Here is a 20,043-nt window from a genome sequence, read left to right on the forward strand (position 1 = left end):
ACATATTTTGGGGTCTTCCTCTGTACAGGAACATACTTTGGAGTCTTCCTCTATACAAGAGTGGATTTTGGGGTCTTCCTCTGTAGAGGAACATGTTTTGGGGTCTTCCTATGTACAGGAAGAGATATGGGGGCCTTCCTATGCACTGGGTCAGATTTGGGCATCTTCCTATTGTGGGATCTCGCTTCATATGGTAGAGCTTTTCTTTTCAAAAGCACACAGCAACTCGCTTCTTTTTCAGGGCCTTTTTGCCCAATTTTATTTAAAAGAAAAAGTTCCATAAATGCTTCCCACGCCGGGGTCTCCACCATCAAACCAATTACACAATATTCAGCCTTCTGGCTTGACATCAATTTCCGACTGTCTCCTGCAGACTCTATCCGAAATGGCTTCCCGCACACAGCTTGTCTGGCTTCCACCTCTACTAGGTGAAGCCCACCTGACTCCAAGGCAGAGACCTCCTGTCTGCCGGGGTGGAGCCCTCCTGACTCCTGTCTGCCGGGGTGGAGCCTCCTGACTCCTGTCTGCCGGGGTGGAGCCCTCCTGACTCCTGTCTGCCGGGGTGGAGCCCTCCTGACTCCTGTCTGCCGGGGTGGAGCCCTCCTGACTCCTGTCTCCGCGGGTGGAGCATTCCTGTCTGCCGGGGTGGAGCCCTCCTGACTCCTGTCTGCCGGGGTGGAGCCCAGAATCATGGCCCGGCCTCACAAAAAGGCCTCCACACACCTGTGCAATCAGCGCTCCGGCTGCTCTTAAAACCTGGACCCCGGACTGGAGACTTCCACCGAGGCAGGATACCGCACTGACACACTATGTATAGAAACAGATTTGGGGGTCTTCCTGTGCACTGGGCCAGATTGGGGTCTCACTCTGTACAGTAACATACATGGCCATCTTCCTATGTACAGGAACAGATATGGGTCTTCCCATGTACAGGCGCACATGGGGGGTCTTCCTGTGTACAGAAACTGATATGGGGGTCTTCCTTTGTTCAGAAACAGATATGGGGTCTTCCTATGCACTTGGACAGATTTAGGGGTCTTCCTACGTACAAGAAACTGATATGGGGGGTCTTACTCTGTACAGGAACAGATATTGGGTCTTCCTATGTACAGGAAGAGATTTGGGGGTCTTTCTATGCACTGGGACAGATATGGGGGTCTTCCTATGTATAGAAGATATTTGGGGGTCCCGTACAGTTGGGGGCAGTGTATAGCAGGGTGGGGGTGGGCAGTAATAGGAGGCTCCACCCCTCTGCTCCTCCCTATTCCCATCACTCACTTCTGGACACAATAAATCTCAGAGACATCCAGAAGCAGCAAAAACCACAACCAGCATGTACCCCCCCCCCGAGAGAGAGAGACCCCCGCACCTGGCTGCTCACCGCTACACTGCTCTACTACACAGGTAATTATACCCCCCCCCCCAATATATACTGCTCTACTACACAGGTAATTATACCCCCCCCAATATATACTGCTCTACTACACAGGTAATTATTCCCCCCCCCCCCAATATATACTGCTCTACTACACAAGAAATCACTGCCCCATCTACAAGAACAGATATATTCTGAGCAGGAGTAGATATGGGGGTCTTCCTCTGTAAAGGAACATATATTGGGGTCTTCTGTACAGGAATAAATATGGATGTCTTTCTGTGTATAGGAACAACTATGGGGGTCTTCTGTACAGGAATAAATATGGATGTCTTTCTGTGTATAGGAACAACTATGGGGGTCTTCCTCTGTACATCCACAGATATGGGGGTCTTCCTCTGTACAAGAATGGGGTTTTGGGTCTTCCTGTGTACAGGTATAGATATGGGGGTCTTCCCCTGTACAAGAACAGGTTTTGGGGTCTTCCTCTGCACAGGAACATATTTTGGGGTCTTCCTGTATACAAGAGCAGATTTTGAGGTCTTCCTCTGTACAGGAACAGGTTTTGGGGTCTTCCTCTGTACAGGAACAGATTTGGGGGTCTTCCTCTGTACAAGAGCATATTTGGGGGTCTTCCTCTGTACAAGAGCATATTTGGGGGTCTTCCTCTATACAAGAGCAGATTTGGGGGTCTTCCTCTGTACAAGAGCATATTTTGGGGTCTTCCTCTATTCAAGAGCAGATTTGGGGGTCTTCCTCTGTACAAGAGCATATTTTGGGGTCTTCCTCTATTCAAGAGCAGATTTGGGGGTCTTCCTCTATACAAGAGCAGATTTGGGGGTCTTCCTCTGTACAAGAGCATATTTGAGGGTCTTCTTCTGTAAAGGAACATATATTGGGGTCTTCTGTACAGGAATAAATATGGATGTCTTTCTGTGTATAGGAACAACTATGGGGGTCTTCCTCTGTACAAGAATGGGGTTTTGGGTCTTCCTGTGTACAGGTATAGATATGGGGGTCTTCCTCTGTACAAGAACAGGTTTTGGGGTCTTCCTCTGCACAGGAATATATTTTGGGGTCTTCCTGTATACAAGAGCAGATTTTGAGGTCTTCCTCTGTACAGGAACAGGTTTTGGGGTCTTCCTCTGTACAGGAACAGATATGGGGGTCTTCCTCTGTACAAGAGCAGATTTGGGGGTCTTCCTCTGTACAAGAGCATATTTTGGGGTCTTCCTCTGTACAAGAGCAGATTTGGGGGTCTTCCTCTATACAAGAGCAGATTTTGGGGTCTTCCTCTGTACAAGAGCAGATTTGGGGGTCTTCCTCTGTACAAGAGCAGATTTGGGGGTCTTCCTCTGTACAAGAGCAGATTTGGGGGTCTTCCTCTGTTCAAGAGTAGATTTGGGGGTCTTTCTCTGTACAAGAGCAGATTTGGGGGTCTTCCTCTCTACAAGAGCAGATTTGGGGGTCTTCCTCTATACAAGAGCAGATTTGGGGGTCTTCCTCTATACAAGAGTAGATTTGGGGTCTTCCTCTATATAACAGCAGATTTTGGGGTCTTCCTGTGTAGAGGAACAGATTTGGGGGTCCAGGACACTGTCCAGTTGGAGGCAGTTGTAACGGAGGATGGGGGTTCAGTACAGGATGCTCTATTATACAGGTAATCACTTCTCTCCTTCTCTCCCACAGGTGGCGCTATCTCCCAGCTCCTCCATGTGGCCCCCGGGCCCCTGTTCCGCACAGAGGGCTCCTCGGTCTTCCTCTGGTGTAATGCCAGCGGCCTGTCAGTGGGATCATTCGAGTGGTCGGTGTTCCCGGAACATTCACCCCAGAGAAAGCTGCAGATTGTCAGCTCTGCGGACCCAGACTTCTCCTACGCCATATTCCAGGAGCGGGTGAGGGGCAGGAGGGATATCTACCTGGAGAGGGTGAGAGAAGATATCGCCCGCCTCCACATCACCCACCTGAGGGTGCAAGATGCTGGGGAGTATGAATGTTACACCCCAAACCCCGCCCACAGGTACCACGAGGCCCACAGTGCCAGCGTCACCCTGAAAGGTAAGTAGGTCCACCTACTCCCCCCCCCTTATATAATACCCCACATCCTGGTATCTACCCGCCTGTTATACCCCAACTGTACCCCACATCCTGGTATCTACCCTCCTGTCACACCCCAACTGTACCCCACATCCTGGTATCTACCCGCCTGTTATACCCCAACTGTACCCCACATCCTGGTATGTACTCTCCTGTCACACCCCAACTGTACCCCACATCCTGGTATCTACCCTCCTGTCACACCCCAACTGTACCCCACATCCTGGTATCTACCCGCCTGTTATACCCCAACTGTACCCCACATCCTGGTATGTACTCTCCTGTCACACCCCAACTGTACCCCACATCCTGGTATGTACTCTCCTGTCACACCCCAACTGTACCCCACATCCTGGTATCTACCCTCCTGTTATACCCCAACTGTACCCCACATCCTGGTATCTACCCTCCTGTCACACCCCAACTGTACCCCACATCCTGGTATCTACCCGCCTGTTATACCCCAACTGTACCCCACATCCTGGTATGTACTCTCCTGTCACACCCCAACTGTACCCCACATCCTGGTATCTACCCTCCTGTTATACCCAAACTGTACCCCACATCCTGGTATCTACCCTCCTGTCACACCCAAACTGTACCCCACATCCTGGTATTTACCCGCCTGTCACACCCCAACTGTACCCCACATCCTGGTATCTACCCTCCTGTCACACCCCAACTGTACCCCACATCCTGGTATCTACCCTCCTGTCACACCCCAACTGTACCCCACATCCTGGTATCTACCCTTCTGTCATACCCCAACTGTACCCCACATCCTGGTATCTACCCTCCTGTCACACCCCAACTCTACCCCACATCCTGGTAGCTACCCTCCTGTCACACCCCAACTGTACCCCACATCCTGGTAGCTACCCTTCTGTCACACCCCAACTGTACCCCACATCCTGGTATCTACCCTCCTGTCACACCCCAACTGTACCCCACATCCTGGTATCTACCCTCCTGTCACACCCCAACTGTACCCCACATCCTGATATCTACCTTTCCATTATACCCCAACTGTTCCCCACATCCTGGTATCTACCCTCCTGTCATACCCCAACTGTACCCCACATCCTGGTATCTACCCTCCTGTCATACCCCAACTGTACCCCACATCCTGATATCTACCCTTCCATTATACCCCAACTGTACCCCACATCCTGGTATCTACCTTCCTGTCATACCCCAACTGTACCCCACATCCTGGTATCTACCCTCCTGTTATACCCCAACTGTACCCCAAATCCTGGCATCTACCCTCCTGTCACACCCCAACTGTACCCCACATCCTGGTATCTACTCTTCTGTCATACCCCAACTGTACCCCACATCCTGGTATTTACTCTTCTGTCACACCCCAACTGTACCCCACATCCTGCTATCTACCCTCCTGTCATACCCAAACTGTACCCACATCCTGGTATCTACCCTTCTTTCATACCCCAACTGTACCCCACATCCTGGCATCTACCCTTCTGTCATACCCCAACTGTACCCCACATCCTGGTATCTACCCTTCTGTCATACCCCAACTGTACCCCACATCCTGGCATCTACCCTTCTGTCATACCCAAACTGTACCCCACATCCTGGTATCTACCCTTCTGTCATACCCCAACTGTACCCTACATCCTGGCATCTACCCTTCTCTCATACCCAAACTGTACCCCACATCCTAGCATCTACCCTCCTGTCATACCCCAACTGTACCCCACATCCTGGTATTTACCCTTCTGTCATACCCCAACTGCTCCCCACATCCTGGTATCTACCCTTCTATCATACCCCAACTGTACCCCGCATCCTAGAATCTACCCTTCCATTATACCCCAACTGCAACCCAGATCTTAGAATCTACCCTTTAATTATACCCCAACTGCACCCCACATCCTGATATCTACCCTTCCATTATACCCCAACTGTACCCCACATCCTGGTATCTACCCTCCTGTCACACCCCAACTGTACCCCACATCCTGGTATCTACCCTCCTGTTATACCCCAACTGTACCCCACATCCTGGCATCTACCCTCCTGTCACACCCCAACTGTACCCCATATCCTGGAATCTACCCTTCTGTCATACCCCAACTGTACCCCACATCCTGGCATCTACCCTCCTGTCACACCCCAACTGTACCCCACATCCTGGTATCTACTCTTCTGTCACACCCCAACTGTACCCCACATCCTGCTATCTACCCTCCTGTCATACCCAAACTGTACCCCACATCCTGGTATCTACCCTTCTGTCATACCCAAACTGTACCCCACATCCTGGCATCTACCCTCCTGTCATACCCCAACTGTACCCCACATCCTGGCATCTACCCTTCTTTCATACCCCAACTGTACCCCACATCCTGGCATCTACCCTCCTGTCATACCCCAACTGTACCCCACATCCTGGTATCTATCCTTCTGTCATACCCCAACTGTACCCCACATCCTGCTATCTACCCTTCTGTTATACCCCAACTGTACCCCACATCCTTGTATCTACCCTCCTGTCATACCCCAACTGCTCCCCACATCCTGGTATCTACCCTTCTATCATACCCCAACTGTACCCCACATCCTAGAATCTACCCTTCCATTATACCCCAACTGCACCCCAGATCTTAGAATCTACCCTTTAATTATACCCCAACTGCACCCCACATCCTGATATCTACCCTTCTATTATACCCCAACTGCACCCCACATCCTGATATCTACCCTTCCATTATACCCCAACTGCACCCCACATCTTAGAACCTACCCTTTAATTATACCCCAACTGCACCCCACATCCTGATATCTACCCTTCCATTATACCCCAACTGCACCCCACATCTTAGAACCTACCCTTTAATTATACCCCAACTGCACCCCACATCCTGATATCTACCCTTCCATTTTACTGCAACTGTACCCCACATTCTGGTATCTACCCTTCCATTATGCCCTGACTATTCCTCACATCCTAGAATCTACCCTTCCATTATACCCCGACTGTACCCCACATCCTAGAATCTACCCTTTAATTATACCCCAGCTGTACCCCACTTCCTAGTATCTATCCTTCCATTATACCCCAACTGTACCCCACATCCTGATATCTACCCTTCCATTATACCCCAACTGCTCCCCACATGTTGGTATCTACTCTTCCATAATACCCCAACTGTATCCCACATCCTAGAATCTATCCTTTAATTATACCCCAACTGTACCCCGCACCCTGATATCTACCCATCCATTATACCCCAACTGAACCCCACATCCTAGAATCTACCCTTCTATTATACGCCAACTGCACCCCAGTTCCTGATATCTACCCTTCCATTATACCCCAACTGTACCTGTATCTATCTATCTATTATACCCCAATGTACTCCACTTTCTGATATCTAGCCTTACATTATTTCTCCACTGTACCCACATCCTTATCTTTATCCATTATACCCCACTGTACCCCACATCCTGATATCTACACACGACACCCCATGGTATTCCAAATCATGATATCTACCTTCATTATACCTCACTGTACCCCAAATCCCAATATCCAATTTTCTATTAAAACACACTGTACCCCAAATCCCAATATCCAATCTTCTATTTTAACTCACTGTACCCCAAATTCTGATATCCAATCTTCTATTATAAACCCACTGTACCCCAAATCCCGATATCCAATCTTCTATTATAACCCACTGTACCCCAAATTCTGATATCTAATTTTCTATTATAACCCACTGTACCCCAAATTCTGATATCTAATTTTCTATTATAACCCACTGTACCCCAAATTCTGATATCTAATTTTCTATTATAACCCACTGTACCCCAAATTCTGATGTCTAATTTTCTATTATAACCCACTGTACCCCAAATCCCAATATCCAGTCTTCTATTATAACCCACTGTACCCCAAATGCCGATATCCAGTCTTCTATTATAACCCAAATCGTCCTGATATTTAGGATATTTGGTGTTCTTTCTGCAGTGATCCCGGCCTTGCTGCGAGTCTCAGTACTCTCACCCCAGGAGCTGACACTCTACGAGGATGACCCCCTGAGGATGGTGTGCGAAGTTTCCTCCAGCAGGCCCCAACACACCCACTTCTCCATCACCTGGCACAGAGAGGACTCAGACCTTACCCAGCCCATCATCAGCCTCTCCAAACTCTCCATCGTATCGGCAGGACCTTCCTTCCAGGACCGTCACCTGGCCGGCCACCTCCGGCTGGAGAAAGTGTCACCCATCTGGTATCAGCTGATCATGTCCGGCCTGGAGCCCACTGACCAGGCCAAGTACTACTGCCAGGCCACCGAGTGGATCCAAGACCCGGATAGGACTTGGTACCCACTGACCACCATGAAGAGCCGGGTGATTCGAGTCTTCGTGAGGTCATCAAGGACCCTTCTGACAGACCAAGAGCCAGGTAATGGAACTTTACCGACAGAGAAGGAGGCCAGGGGCTTCCAGCTGTCTCTGGAGGCCAAGGACAACCTTGACTAGTGTTGGGGTCCAATTTTAGGATAAATTCGACTCAGATTTCCAAAGTCTGGATTTAGCTGGACTTTTCTTATTCAAAGTTTTTGGACCTTTAAAGGGATCCCTGCTAGATATGTGTGAAAGCCCCGGAGGATATGAGTTTGATGATGTCACAGCTGTGATGTCACTGTGCATTTTGATGATCAGTTATGTCATTAACCATCTATGATGTCATTGCAGATGTGATGTCAGCAGTCCGCAGTGCTGCGACGAGGAATGAACCGCCCTGGATATCCGTTCATTTCCTGGTACTGCTCCCTCCAGTGGTCTGCACTGTGCACTACAGCAAGTCATTCCTGCTATTGCTCCCTCTAGCGGTACGTATTGTGCACTACGGTGTCACAGCTGTGATGTCACTGTGCATTTTGATGATCTATTATGTCAGTAACAGTCTATGATGTCATTGCAGATGTGATGTCAGCAGTCTACAGCAGTCTACAGTGTTCCGAACAAACCGCCCTGGAAATCCATTCATTTCTTGTTATTGCTCCCTCTAATGGTCTGTACTGTGCACTACAACAAGTCATTCCTATTACTGCTCCCTCTAGTGGTCTGTACTGTGCACTACAAGTCATTCCTGTTATTGCTCTCTCTAGTGGTCTGTACTATGCATTACAAGAAATCATTCCTATTACTGCTCCCTCTAGTGGTCTGTACTGTGCACTACAACATGTCATTCCTGTTATTGCTCCCTCTAATGGTCTGTACTGTGCACTACAACAAGTCATTCCTGTTATTGCTCCCTCTAGTGCTCTGGACCAAGGGCAGACCATTTGGAAACACGGACACTGCCCGAGCCCCCGGGGTCAGTAGGGGGCCCCATGAGATGCCCCTGGTACCTTTTTCATAGTCTTTTTTCAGTTTGAGCAAGGACACAGGGGCCCCATGATCCCCTATTGCCCCATGAGTTGTTAGTCCGCCCCTGGTCTGGACTGTGCACTACATGTCATTCCTGTTATTGCTCCCTCTAGTGGTCTGTACTGTGCACTACAACAAGTCATTCCTGTTATTGCTCCCTCTAGTGGTCTGTACTGTGCACTACAACAAGTCATTCCTGTTATTGCTCCCTCTAGTGCAGTGGTTCTTAACCTGGGTTCGATCGAACCCCAGGGGTTCGGTGAGTCAGTCTCGCGGGTTCGGCGGAGGTGAAGACCCACACCCGACTCATATGATTCGTGCAGTAAATATTCATTATTATGTTTTTGTTCTTGTGTGAAAATCAAGTTTTAATGGTTTTGTTCTTTGTTCTTAACGGTTTTGTTCATTTTGTGCACCTATGTATAAATATACACCTATGTTTTGAATTTTAAAAATCATATTTTATATTTCCAATTAAGAAGGGTTCGGTGAATGCGCATATGAAACTGGTGGGGTTCAGTACCTCCAACAAGGTTAAGAACCACTGCTCTAGTGGTTTGTACTGTGCACTACAACAAATCATTCCTGTTATTGCTCCCTCTAGTGGTCTGTACTGTGCACTGCAACAAGTCATTCCTGTTATTGCTCCCTCTAATGGTCTGTACTGTGCACTACAACAAATAATTCCTGTTATTGCTCCCTCTAATGGTCTGTACTGTGCACTACAACAAATAATTCCTGTTATTGCTCCTTCTAGTGGTCTGTACTGCGCACTACAACATGTCATTCCTGTTATTGCTCCCTCTAGTGGTCTGTACTGTGCACTACAACAAGTCATTCCTGTTATTGCTCCCTCTAGTGGTCTGTACTGCGCACTACAACATGTCATTCCTGTTATTGCTCCCTCTAGTGGTCTGTACTGTGCACTACAACAAGTCATTCCTGTTATTGCTCCCTCTAGTGGTCTGTACTGTGCACTACAAGTCTTTCCTGTTATTGCTCCCTCTAGTGGTCTGTACTGTGCACTACAAGTCATTCCTGTTATTGCTCCCTCTAGTGGTCTGTACTGTGCACTACATGTCATTCCTGTTATTGCTCCCTCTAGTGGTCTGTACTGTGCACTACAACAAGTCATTCCTGTTATTGCACCCTCTAGTGGTCTGGACTGTGCACTACAACATGTCATTACTGTTATTGCTCCCTCTAGTGGTCTGTACTGCACACTACAACATGTCATTCCTGTTATTGCTCCCTCTAGTGGTCTGTACTGTGCACTACAACATGTCATTCCTGTTATTGCTCCCTCTAGTGGTCTGTACTGTGCACTACAACAAGTCATTCCTGTTATTACTCCCTCTAGTGGTCTGGACTGTGCACTACAACATGTCATTCCGGTTATTGCTCCCTCTAGTGGTCTGTACTGTGAACTACAAGTCATTCCTGTTATTGCTCCCTCTAGTGGTCTGTACTGTGAACTACAAGTCATTCCTGTTATTGCTCCCTCTAGTGGTCTGTACTCTGCACTATATTTCATTTCTGTTATTGCTCCCACTAGTGGTCTGTACTGTGCACTGCAACAAGTCATTCCTGTTATTGCTCCCTCTAGTGGTCTGTACTGTGCACTGCAACAAGTCATTCCTGTTATTGCTCCCTCTAGTGGTCTGTACTGTGCACTACAACATGTAATTCCTGTTATTACTCCCTCTAGTGGTCTGTACTGTGCACTGCAACAAGTCATTCCTGTTATTGCTCCATCTAGTGGTCTGTACTGTGCACTACATGTCATTCCTGTTATTGCTCCCTCCAATGGTCTGTACTGTGCACTACAAGTCATTCCTGTTATTGCTCCCTCTAGTGCTCTGGACCAAGGGCAGACTGACCATTTGGAAACACGGGCACTGCCCGAGCGCCCGGGGTCAGTAGGGGGCCCCATGAGAAGCCCCTGGTACCTTTTTCATAGTCTTTTTTGAGTTTGAGCAAGGACACAGGGGCCCCATGATCCCCTATTGCCCCATGAGTTGTCAGTCCGCCCCTGGTCTGTACTGTGCACTACATGTCATTCCTGTCATTGCTCCCTCTAAGGGTCTGTACTGTGCAATGCAAAATGTCATTCTGGTTACTGCTCCCTCTAGTGGTCTGTACTGTGCACTACAACAAGTCATTCCTGTTATTGCTCCTTCTAGTGGTCTGTACTGTGCACTACAACAAGTCATTCCTGTTATTGCTCCCTCTAGTGGTCTGTACTGTGCACTGCAACAAGTCATTCCTGTTATTGCTCCTTCTAGTGGTCTGTACTGTGCACTACAACAAGTCATTCCTGTTATTGCTCCCTCTAGTGGTCTGTACTGTGCACTACAAGTCATTCCTGTTATTGCACCCTCTAGTGGTCTGTACTGCGCACTACAACATGTCATTACTGTTATTGCTCCCTCTAGTGGTCTGTACTGCACACTACAACATGTCATTCCTGTTATTGCTCCCTCTAGTGGTCTGTACTGTGAACTACAACATGTCATTACTGTTATTGATCCCTCTAGTGGTCTGTACTGCACACTACAACATGTCATTCCTGTTATTGCTCCCTCTAGTGGTCTGTACTGTGCACTACAACATGTCATTACTGTTATTGCTCCCTCTAGTGGTCTGTACTGTGCACTACAACAAGTCATTCCTGATATTACTCCCTCTAGTGGTCTGTACTGTGCACTACAACATGTCATTCCGGTTATTGCTCCCTCTAGTGGTCTGTACTGTGAACTACAAGTCAATCCGGTTATTGCTCCCTCTAATGGTCTGTACTGTGAACTACAAGTCATTCCTGTTATTGCTCCCTCTAGTGGTCTGTACTCTGCACTATATTTCATTTCTGTTATTGCTCCCACTAGTGGTCTGTACTGTGCACTACAACATGTCATTCCTGGTATTGCTCCCTCTAGTGGTCTGTACTGCGCACTACAACAAGTCATTCCTGTTATTGCTCCCTCTAGTGGTCTGTACTGTGCACTGCAACAAGTCATTCCTGTTATTGCTCCCTCTAGTGGTCTGTACTGTGCACTGCAACAAGTCATTCCTGTTATTGCTCCATCTAGTGGTCTGTACTGTGCACTACAACATATCATTCCTGTTATTGCTCCCTCTAGTGGTCTGTACTGTGTACTACATGTCATTCCTGTTATTGCTCCCTCTAGTGCTCTGGACCAAGGGCAGACTGACCATTTGGAAACACGGGCACTGCCCGAGCGCCCGGGGTCAGTAGGGGGCCAAATGAGAAGCCCCTGGTACCTTTTTCATAGTCTTTTTTGAGTTTGAGCAAGGACACAGGGGCCCCATGATCCCCTATTGCCCCATGAGTTGTCAGTCCGCCCCTGGTCTGTACTGTGCACTACATGTCATTCCTGTCATTGCTCCCTCTAAGGGTTTGTACTGTGCAATACAAAATGTCATTCTGGTTACTGCTCCCTCTAGTGGTCTGTACTGCGCACTACAACAAGTCATTCCTGTTATTGCACCTTCTAGTGGTCTGTACTATGCACTACAACAAGTCATTCCTGTTTTTGCACCCTCTAGTGGTCTGTACTGCGCACTGCAACAAGTCATTCCTGTTATTGCTCCCTCTAATGGTCTGTACTGTGCACTACAACAAATAATTCCTGTTATTGCTCCTTCTAGTGGTCTGTACTGCGCACTACAACAAATAATTCCTGTTATTGCTCCTTCTAGTGGTCTGTACTGCGCACTACAACATGTCATTCCTGTTATTGCTCCCTCTAGTGGTCTGTACTGTGCACTACAACAAGTCATTCCTGTTATTGCTCCCTCTAGTGGTCTGTACTGTGCACTACAACAAGTCATTCCTGTTATTGCTCCCTCTAGTGGTCTGTACTGTGCACTACAAGTCATTCCTGTTATTGCTCCCTCTAGTGGTCTGTACTGTGCACTACAAGTCTTTCCTGTTATTGCTCCCTCTAGTGGTCTGTACTGTGCACTACAAGTCATTCCTGTTATTGCTCCCTCTAGTGGTCTGTACTGTGCACTACAACAAGTCATTCCTGTTATTGCACCCTCTAGTGGTCTGGACTGTGCACTACAACATGTCATTACTGTTATTGCTCCCTCTAGTGGTCTGTACTGCACACTACAACATGTCATTCCTGTTATTGCTCCCTCTAGTGGTCTGTACTGTGCACTACAACATGTCATTCCTGTTATTGCTCCCTCTAGTGGTCTGTACTGTGCACTACAACAAGTCATTCCTGTTATTGCTCCATCTAGTGGTCTGTACTGCGCACTACAACATATCATTCCTGTTATTGCTCCCTCTAGTGGTCTGTACTGTGTACTACATGTCATTCCTGTTATTGCTCCCTCTAGTGCTCTGGACCAAGGGCAGACTGACCATTTGGAAACATGGGCACTGCCCGAGCGCCCGGGGTCAGTAGGGGGCCAAATGAGAAGCCCCTGGTACCTTTTTCATAGTCTTTTTTGAGTTTGAGCAAGGACACAGGGGCCCCATGATCCCCTATTGCCCCATGAGTTGTCAGTCCGCCCCTGGTCTGTACTGTGCACTACATGTCATTCCTGTCATTGCTCCCTCTAAGGGTTTGTACTGTGCAATACAAAATGTCATTCTGGTTATTGCTCCCTCTAGTGGTCTGTACTGTGCACTACAACAAGTCATTCCTGTTATTGCACCTTCTAGTGGTCTGTACTGTGCACTACAACAAGTCATTCCTGTTTTTGCACCCTCTAGTGGTCTGTACTGCGCACTGCAACAAGTCATTCCTGTTATTGCTCCCTCTAATGGTCTGTACTGTGCACTACAACAAATAATTCCTGTTATTGCTCCCTCTAATGGTCTGTACTGTGCACTACAACAAATAATTCCTGTTATTGCTCCTTCTAGTGGTCTGTACTGCGCACTACAACAAATAATTCCTGTTATTGCTCCTTCTAGTGGTCTGTACTGCGCACTACAACATGTCATTCCTGTTATTGCTCCCTCTAGTGGTCTGTACTGTGCACTACAACAAATAATTCCTGTTATTGCTCCTTCTAGTGGTCTGTACTGCGCACTACAACAAGTCATTACTGTTATTGCTCCCTCTAGTGGTCTGTACTGCACACTACAACATGTCATTCCTGTTATTGCTCCCTCTAGTGGTCTGTACTGTGAACTACAACATGTCATTACTGTTATTGATCCCTCTAGTGGTCTGTACTGCACACTACAACATGTCATTCCTGTTATTGCTCCCTCTAGTGGTCTGTACTGTGCACTACAACATGTCATTACTGTTATTGCTCCCTCTAGTGGTCTGTACTGTGCACTACAACAAGTCATTCCTGATATTACTCCCTCTAGTGGTCTGTACTGTGCACTACAACATGTCATTCCGGTTATTGCTCCCTCTAGTGGTCTGTACTGTGAACTACAAGTCAATCCGGTTATTGCTCCCTCTAATGGTCTGTACTGTGAACTACAAGTCATTCCTGTTATTGCTCCCTCTAGTGGTCTGTACTCTGCACTATATTTCATTTCTGTTATTGCTCCCACTAGTGGTCTGTACTGTGCACTACAACATGTCATTCCTGGTATTGCTCCCTCTAGTGGTCTGTACTGCGCACTACAACAAGTCATTCCTGTTATTGCTCCCTCTAGTGGTCTGTACTGTGCACTGCAACAAGTCATTCCTGTTATTGCTCCCTCTAGTGGTCTGTACTGTGCACTGCAACAAGTCATTCCTGTTATTGCTCCATCTAGTGGTCTGTACTGTGCACTACAACATATCATTCCTGTTATTGCTCCCTCTAGTGGTCTGTACTGTGTACTACATGTCATTCCTGTTATTGCTCCCTCTAGTGCTCTGGACCAAGGGCAGACTGACCATTTGGAAACACGGGCACTGCCCGAGCGCCCGGGGTCAGTAGGGGGCCAAATGAGAAGCCCCTGGTACCTTTTTCATAGTCTTTTTTGAGTTTGAGCAAGGACACAGGGGCCCCATGATCCCCTATTGCCCCATGAGTTGTCAGTCCGCCCCTGGTCTGTACTGTGCACTACATGTCATTCCTGTCATTGCTCCCTCTAAGGGTTTGTACTGTGCAATACAAAATGTCATTCTGGTTACTGCTCCCTCTAGTGGTCTGTACTGTGCACTACAACAAGTCATTCCTGTTATTGCACCTTCTAGTGGTCTGTACTATGCACTACAACAAGTCATTCCTGTTTTTGCACCCTCTAGTGGTCTGTACTGCGCACTGCAACAAGTCATTCCTGTTATTGCTCCCTCTAATGGTCTGTACTGTGCACTACAACAAATAATTCCTGTTATTGCTCCTTCTAGTGGTCTGTACTGCGCACTACAACAAATAATTCCTGTTATTGCTCCTTCTAGTGGTCTGTACTGCGCACTACAACATGTCATTCCTGTTATTGCTCCCTCTAGTGGTCTGTACTGTGCACTACAACAAGTCATTCCTGTTATTGCTCCCTCTAGTGGTCTGTACTGTGCACTACAACAAGTCATTCCTGTTATTGCTCCCTCTAGTGGTCTGTACTGTGCACTACAAGTCATTCCTGTTATTGCTCCCTCTAGTGGTCTGTACTGTGCACTACAAGTCTTTCCTGTTATTGCTCCCTCTAGTGGTCTGTACTGTGCACTACAAGTCATTCCTGTTATTGCTCCCTCTAGTGGTCTGTACTGTGCACTACAACAAGTCATTCCTGTTATTGCACCCTCTAGTGGTCTGGACTGTGCACTACAACATGTCATTACTGTTATTGCTCCCTCTAGTGGTCTGTACTGCACACTACAACATGTCATTCCTGTTATTGCTCCCTCTAGTGGTCTGTACTGTGCACTACAACATGTCATTCCTGTTATTGCTCCCTCTAGTGGTCTGTACTGTGCACTACAACAAGTCATTCCTGTTATTGCTCCATCTAGTGGTCTGTACTGTGCACTACAACATATCATTCCTGTTATTGCTCCCTCTAGTGGTCTGTACTGTGTACTACATGTCATTCCTGTTATTGCTCCCTCTAGTGCTCTGGACCAAGGGCAGACTGACCATTTGGAAACATGGGCACTGCCCGAGCGCCCGGGGTCAGTAGGGGGCCAAATGAGAAGCCCCTGGTACCTTTTTCATAGTCTTTTTTGAGTTTGAGCAAGGACACAGGGGCCCCATGATCCCCTATTGCCCCATGAGTTGTCAGTCCGCCCCTGGTCTGTACTGTGCACTACATGTCATTCCTGTCATTGCTCCCTCTAAGGGTTTGTACTGTGCAATACAAAATGTCATTCTGGTTATTGCTCCCTCTAGTGGTCTGTACTGTGCACTACAACAAGTCATTCCTGTTATTGCACCTTCTAGTGGTCTGTACTATGCACTACAACAAGTCATTCCTGTTTTTGCACCCTCTAGTGGTCTGTACTGCGCACTGCAACAAGTCATTCCTGTTATTGCTCCCTCTAATGGTCTGTACTGTGCACTACAACAAATAATTCCTGTTATTGCTCCTTCTAGTGGTCTGTACTGCGCACTACAACAAATAATTCCTGTTATTGCTCCTTCTAGTGGTCTGTACTGCGCACTACAACATGTCATTCCTGTTATTGCTCCCTCTAGTGGTCTGTACTGTGCACTACAACAAATAATTCCTGTTATTGCTCCTTCTAGTGGTCTGTACTGCGCACTACAACATGTCATTCCTGTTATTGCTCCCTCTAGTGGTCTGTACTGTGCACTACAACAAGTCATTACTGTTATTGCTCCCTCTAGTGGTCTGTACTGTGAACTACAAGTCATTCCTGTTATTGCTCCCTCTAGTGGTCTGTACTGTGTACTACATGTCATTCCTGTTATTGCTCCCTCTAGTGCTCTGGACCAAGGGCAGACTGACCATTTGGAAACACGGGCACTGCCCGAGCGCCCGGGGTCAGTAGGGGGCCAAATGAGAAGCCTCTGGTACCTTTTTCATAGTCTTTTTTGAGTTTGAGCAAGGACACAGGGGCCCCATGATCCCCTATTGCCCCATGAGTTGTCAGTCCGCCCCTGGTCTGTACTGTGCACTACAAGTCATTCCTGTTATTGCTCCCTCTAGTGGTCTGTACTGTGCACTACAAGTCTTTCCTGTTATTGCTCCCTCTAGTGGTCTGTACTGTGCACTACAAGTCTTTCCTGTTATTGCTCCCTCTAGTGGTCTGTACTGTGCACTACAAGTCATTCCTGTTATTGCTCCCTCTAGTGGTTTGTACTGTGCACTACAACAAGTCATTCCTGTTATTGCACCCTCTAGTGGTCTGTACTGTGCACTACAACATGTCATTCCTGTTATTGCTCCCTCTAGTGGTCTGTACTGTGCACTACAACATGTCATTACTGTTATTGCTCCCTCTAGTGGTCTGTACTGCACACTACAACATGTCATTCCTGTTATTGCTCCCTCTAGTGGTCTGTACTGTGCACTACAACATGTCATTCCTGTTATTGCTCCCTCTAGTGGTCTGTACTGTGCACTACAACAAGTCATTCCTGTTATTACTCCCTCTAGTGGTCTGGACTGTGCACTACAACATGTCATTCCGGTTATTGCTCCCTCTAGTGGTCTGTACTGTGAACTACAAGTCATTCCTGTTATTGCTCCCTCTAGTGGTCTGTACTGTGAACTACAAGTCATTCCTGTTATTGCTCCCTCTAGTGGTCTGTACTGTGAACTACAAGTCATTCCTGTTATTGCTCCCTCTAGTGGTCTGTACTCTGCACTATATTTCATTTCTGTTATTGCTCCCACTAGTGGTCTGTACTGTGCACTGCAACAAGTCATTCCTGTTATTGCTCCCTCTAGTGGTCTGTACTGTGCACTGCAACAAGTCATTCCTGTTATTGCTCCCTCTAGTGGTCTGTACTGTGCACTACAACATGTAATTCCTGTTATTACTCCCTCTAGTGGTCTGTACTGTGCACTACATGTCATTCCTGTTATTGCTCCCTCCAATGGTCTGTACTGTGCACTACAAGTCATTCCTGTTATTGCTCCCTCTAGTGCTCTGGACCAAGGGCAGACTGACCATTTGGAAACACGGGCACTGCCCGAGCGCCCGGGGTCAGTAGGGGGCCCCATGAGAAGCCCCTGGTACCTTTTTCATAGTCTTTTTTGAGTTTGAGCAAGGACACAGGGGCCCCATGATCCCCTATTGCCCCATGAGTTGTCAGTCCGCCCCTGGTCTGTACTGTGCACTACATGTCATTCCTGTCATTGCTCCCTCTAAGGGTCTGTACTGTGCAATGCAAAATGTCATTCTGGTTACTGCTCCCTCTAGTGGTCTGTACTGTGCACTACAACAAGTCATTCCTGTTTTTGCACCCTCTAGTGGTCTGTACTGTGCACTGCAACAAGTCATTCCTGGTAAATTATACTCGTGAGCCAAAACAAGATGCTTCCCTTAACGTAATAAATAATAATTGCAAACCATATATGACTACTGGTGCTACAGCACTTTACACATTGCTCATGAACTGTGTTAAAACCTAAAACATAAATGATGATATGTATCTACATATACATATACGTGCCGCGCTCCACATATTAAACTGAACTACTCATAGTGAATGAAAAAAATTTACCGTGAAAACAGAGTGCTTCAAACAAGTGCAACATAAATGTGTAAATCAAGAAAAATTAATATATAAAAAATGAGGTATATAAGGAATAATTCTGCAAATTATATAACAGTCCTCTTTATGCTTCTATAAATATTTCCGTGACAGGTGAGGTATATAGTGCCACACTTCCCGTGCTCTGTGAATAGGTGTGCGCTCACCTCCTTGTTAACCAGACAAGCTGGCTAAACACACTTTTTGTCCTCACTGGACAAGGTGGGAATCTTTACTTTAGCTGCATATCTCCATCCAATGCTGGGCTGCCTTATTGCCACCAGAGGTCTCCCTCCTTCCACACTTAGACCTCAATGGTTTTATAGGGGTAGTGAAGATGATTTTCCTCCTCTCAATTGTACCATGTAGAAACAAAAGAACCACAAATGGTGCCTTATCCTTTTTGAGATCAGAGCCCGTTTAATATAAGGTAAACGCAACTCACATTTGATCCATCAGTGCGGTTATCAGCTGGCATGTGTGTCAATCCTGGATAGCTAGCGCCGCTCGTCCACCGCGGCGTCGTGACGTCAGAGCCCCTCCCCTACGCGTTACGCCACAGGGTCACGTGGCTTCATCAGGGGGATTATAATAGGACATCACTGCGCTCTGCTCTCTATATATAGAGGCAGTCGGCGCCATTTTCTTGTGGTCCGCATGGGCGCGGCCATTTTCCTATGGTCTGTATGCACCGATCTATTTCTGATGTGTATAACACACATCAGAAGTTCTAATTTCAGTAACGGATATACTAGTACTTATACTGACTTCATTGTCACAATTCACCAGCCTCCAGGGTCATGAGACACACGCAACTTTACAGATAATGGATACAATTAAAAAACGAGTTACATGCATATTACTATTAAAATATATCTATATCAATAATTTTATTTAAATATATGATCAAATTAAAACATAATGCAATTTAATTATTCCTACCAAATAAAATATATATGTGTATGTACCTTACAATTACCATACCCATATATAAAGTAAATACATGAAATTACAGTATAAAAACTATTGAGATAAAAAATTAAAAATATATAAGATATAAAATCCATCAACCTAATGAACCATATGTGGCCCTAATAGCCACCTCATACCACCTAGTACCCGCATGGTTTGAACAAGGAGTTTGACCTCACGTGTTTTATTAGTAATGTGTAAAGAGTATTCTAATATATCTGATATTGGCCCCTATAGGGACTATAGAAATACATAGTTGTGTTATAAGGAGCTGTATGGAGAGTAGTCACCTTTGTGAGATAGAGACAGCACATATTTACAATTATGTAGTTCTATAGTAGTGTTATATAATGGGACATAGCGCCCATTGTGAATTAAAGGAATAGTTAGTAGTGGATGCTGTAGTGATATACGTATAGGGATATAAATAAATATAGGATAGAGAATGGGGTACTAGGTGGTATGAGGTGGCTATTAGGGCCACATATGGTTCATTAGGTTGATGGATTTTATATCTTATATATTTTTAATTTTTT

At 46.7% G+C, this 20,043-nt stretch overlaps 1 protein-coding gene across 1 annotated transcript; it reads left to right on the plus strand.

Moving 5' to 3' along the window:
* Positions 1 to 3,064: 3,064 nt before the first annotated feature.
* LOC149431161 (immunoglobulin superfamily member 3-like) lies at positions 3,065 to 7,987 on the plus strand (the record flags this gene model as incomplete). The annotated part of the gene is made up of 2 exons (XM_089665849.1): positions 3,065 to 3,433; positions 7,473 to 7,987. Coding segments are annotated over 2 exons (884 nt in total), but the record flags the coding sequence as incomplete, so codon positions are not given.
* Between the last annotated feature and the right edge of the window lie 12,056 nt (positions 7,988 to 20,043).

Source organism: Staurois parvus, unplaced genomic scaffold (assembly GCF_062004578.1).
Source record: "Staurois parvus isolate SC_StPar_1 unplaced genomic scaffold, SC_StPar_1.0 ptg002371l, whole genome shotgun sequence".
In the NCBI taxonomy this organism is placed as follows: domain Eukaryota; kingdom Metazoa; phylum Chordata; class Amphibia; order Anura; family Ranidae; genus Staurois; species Staurois parvus.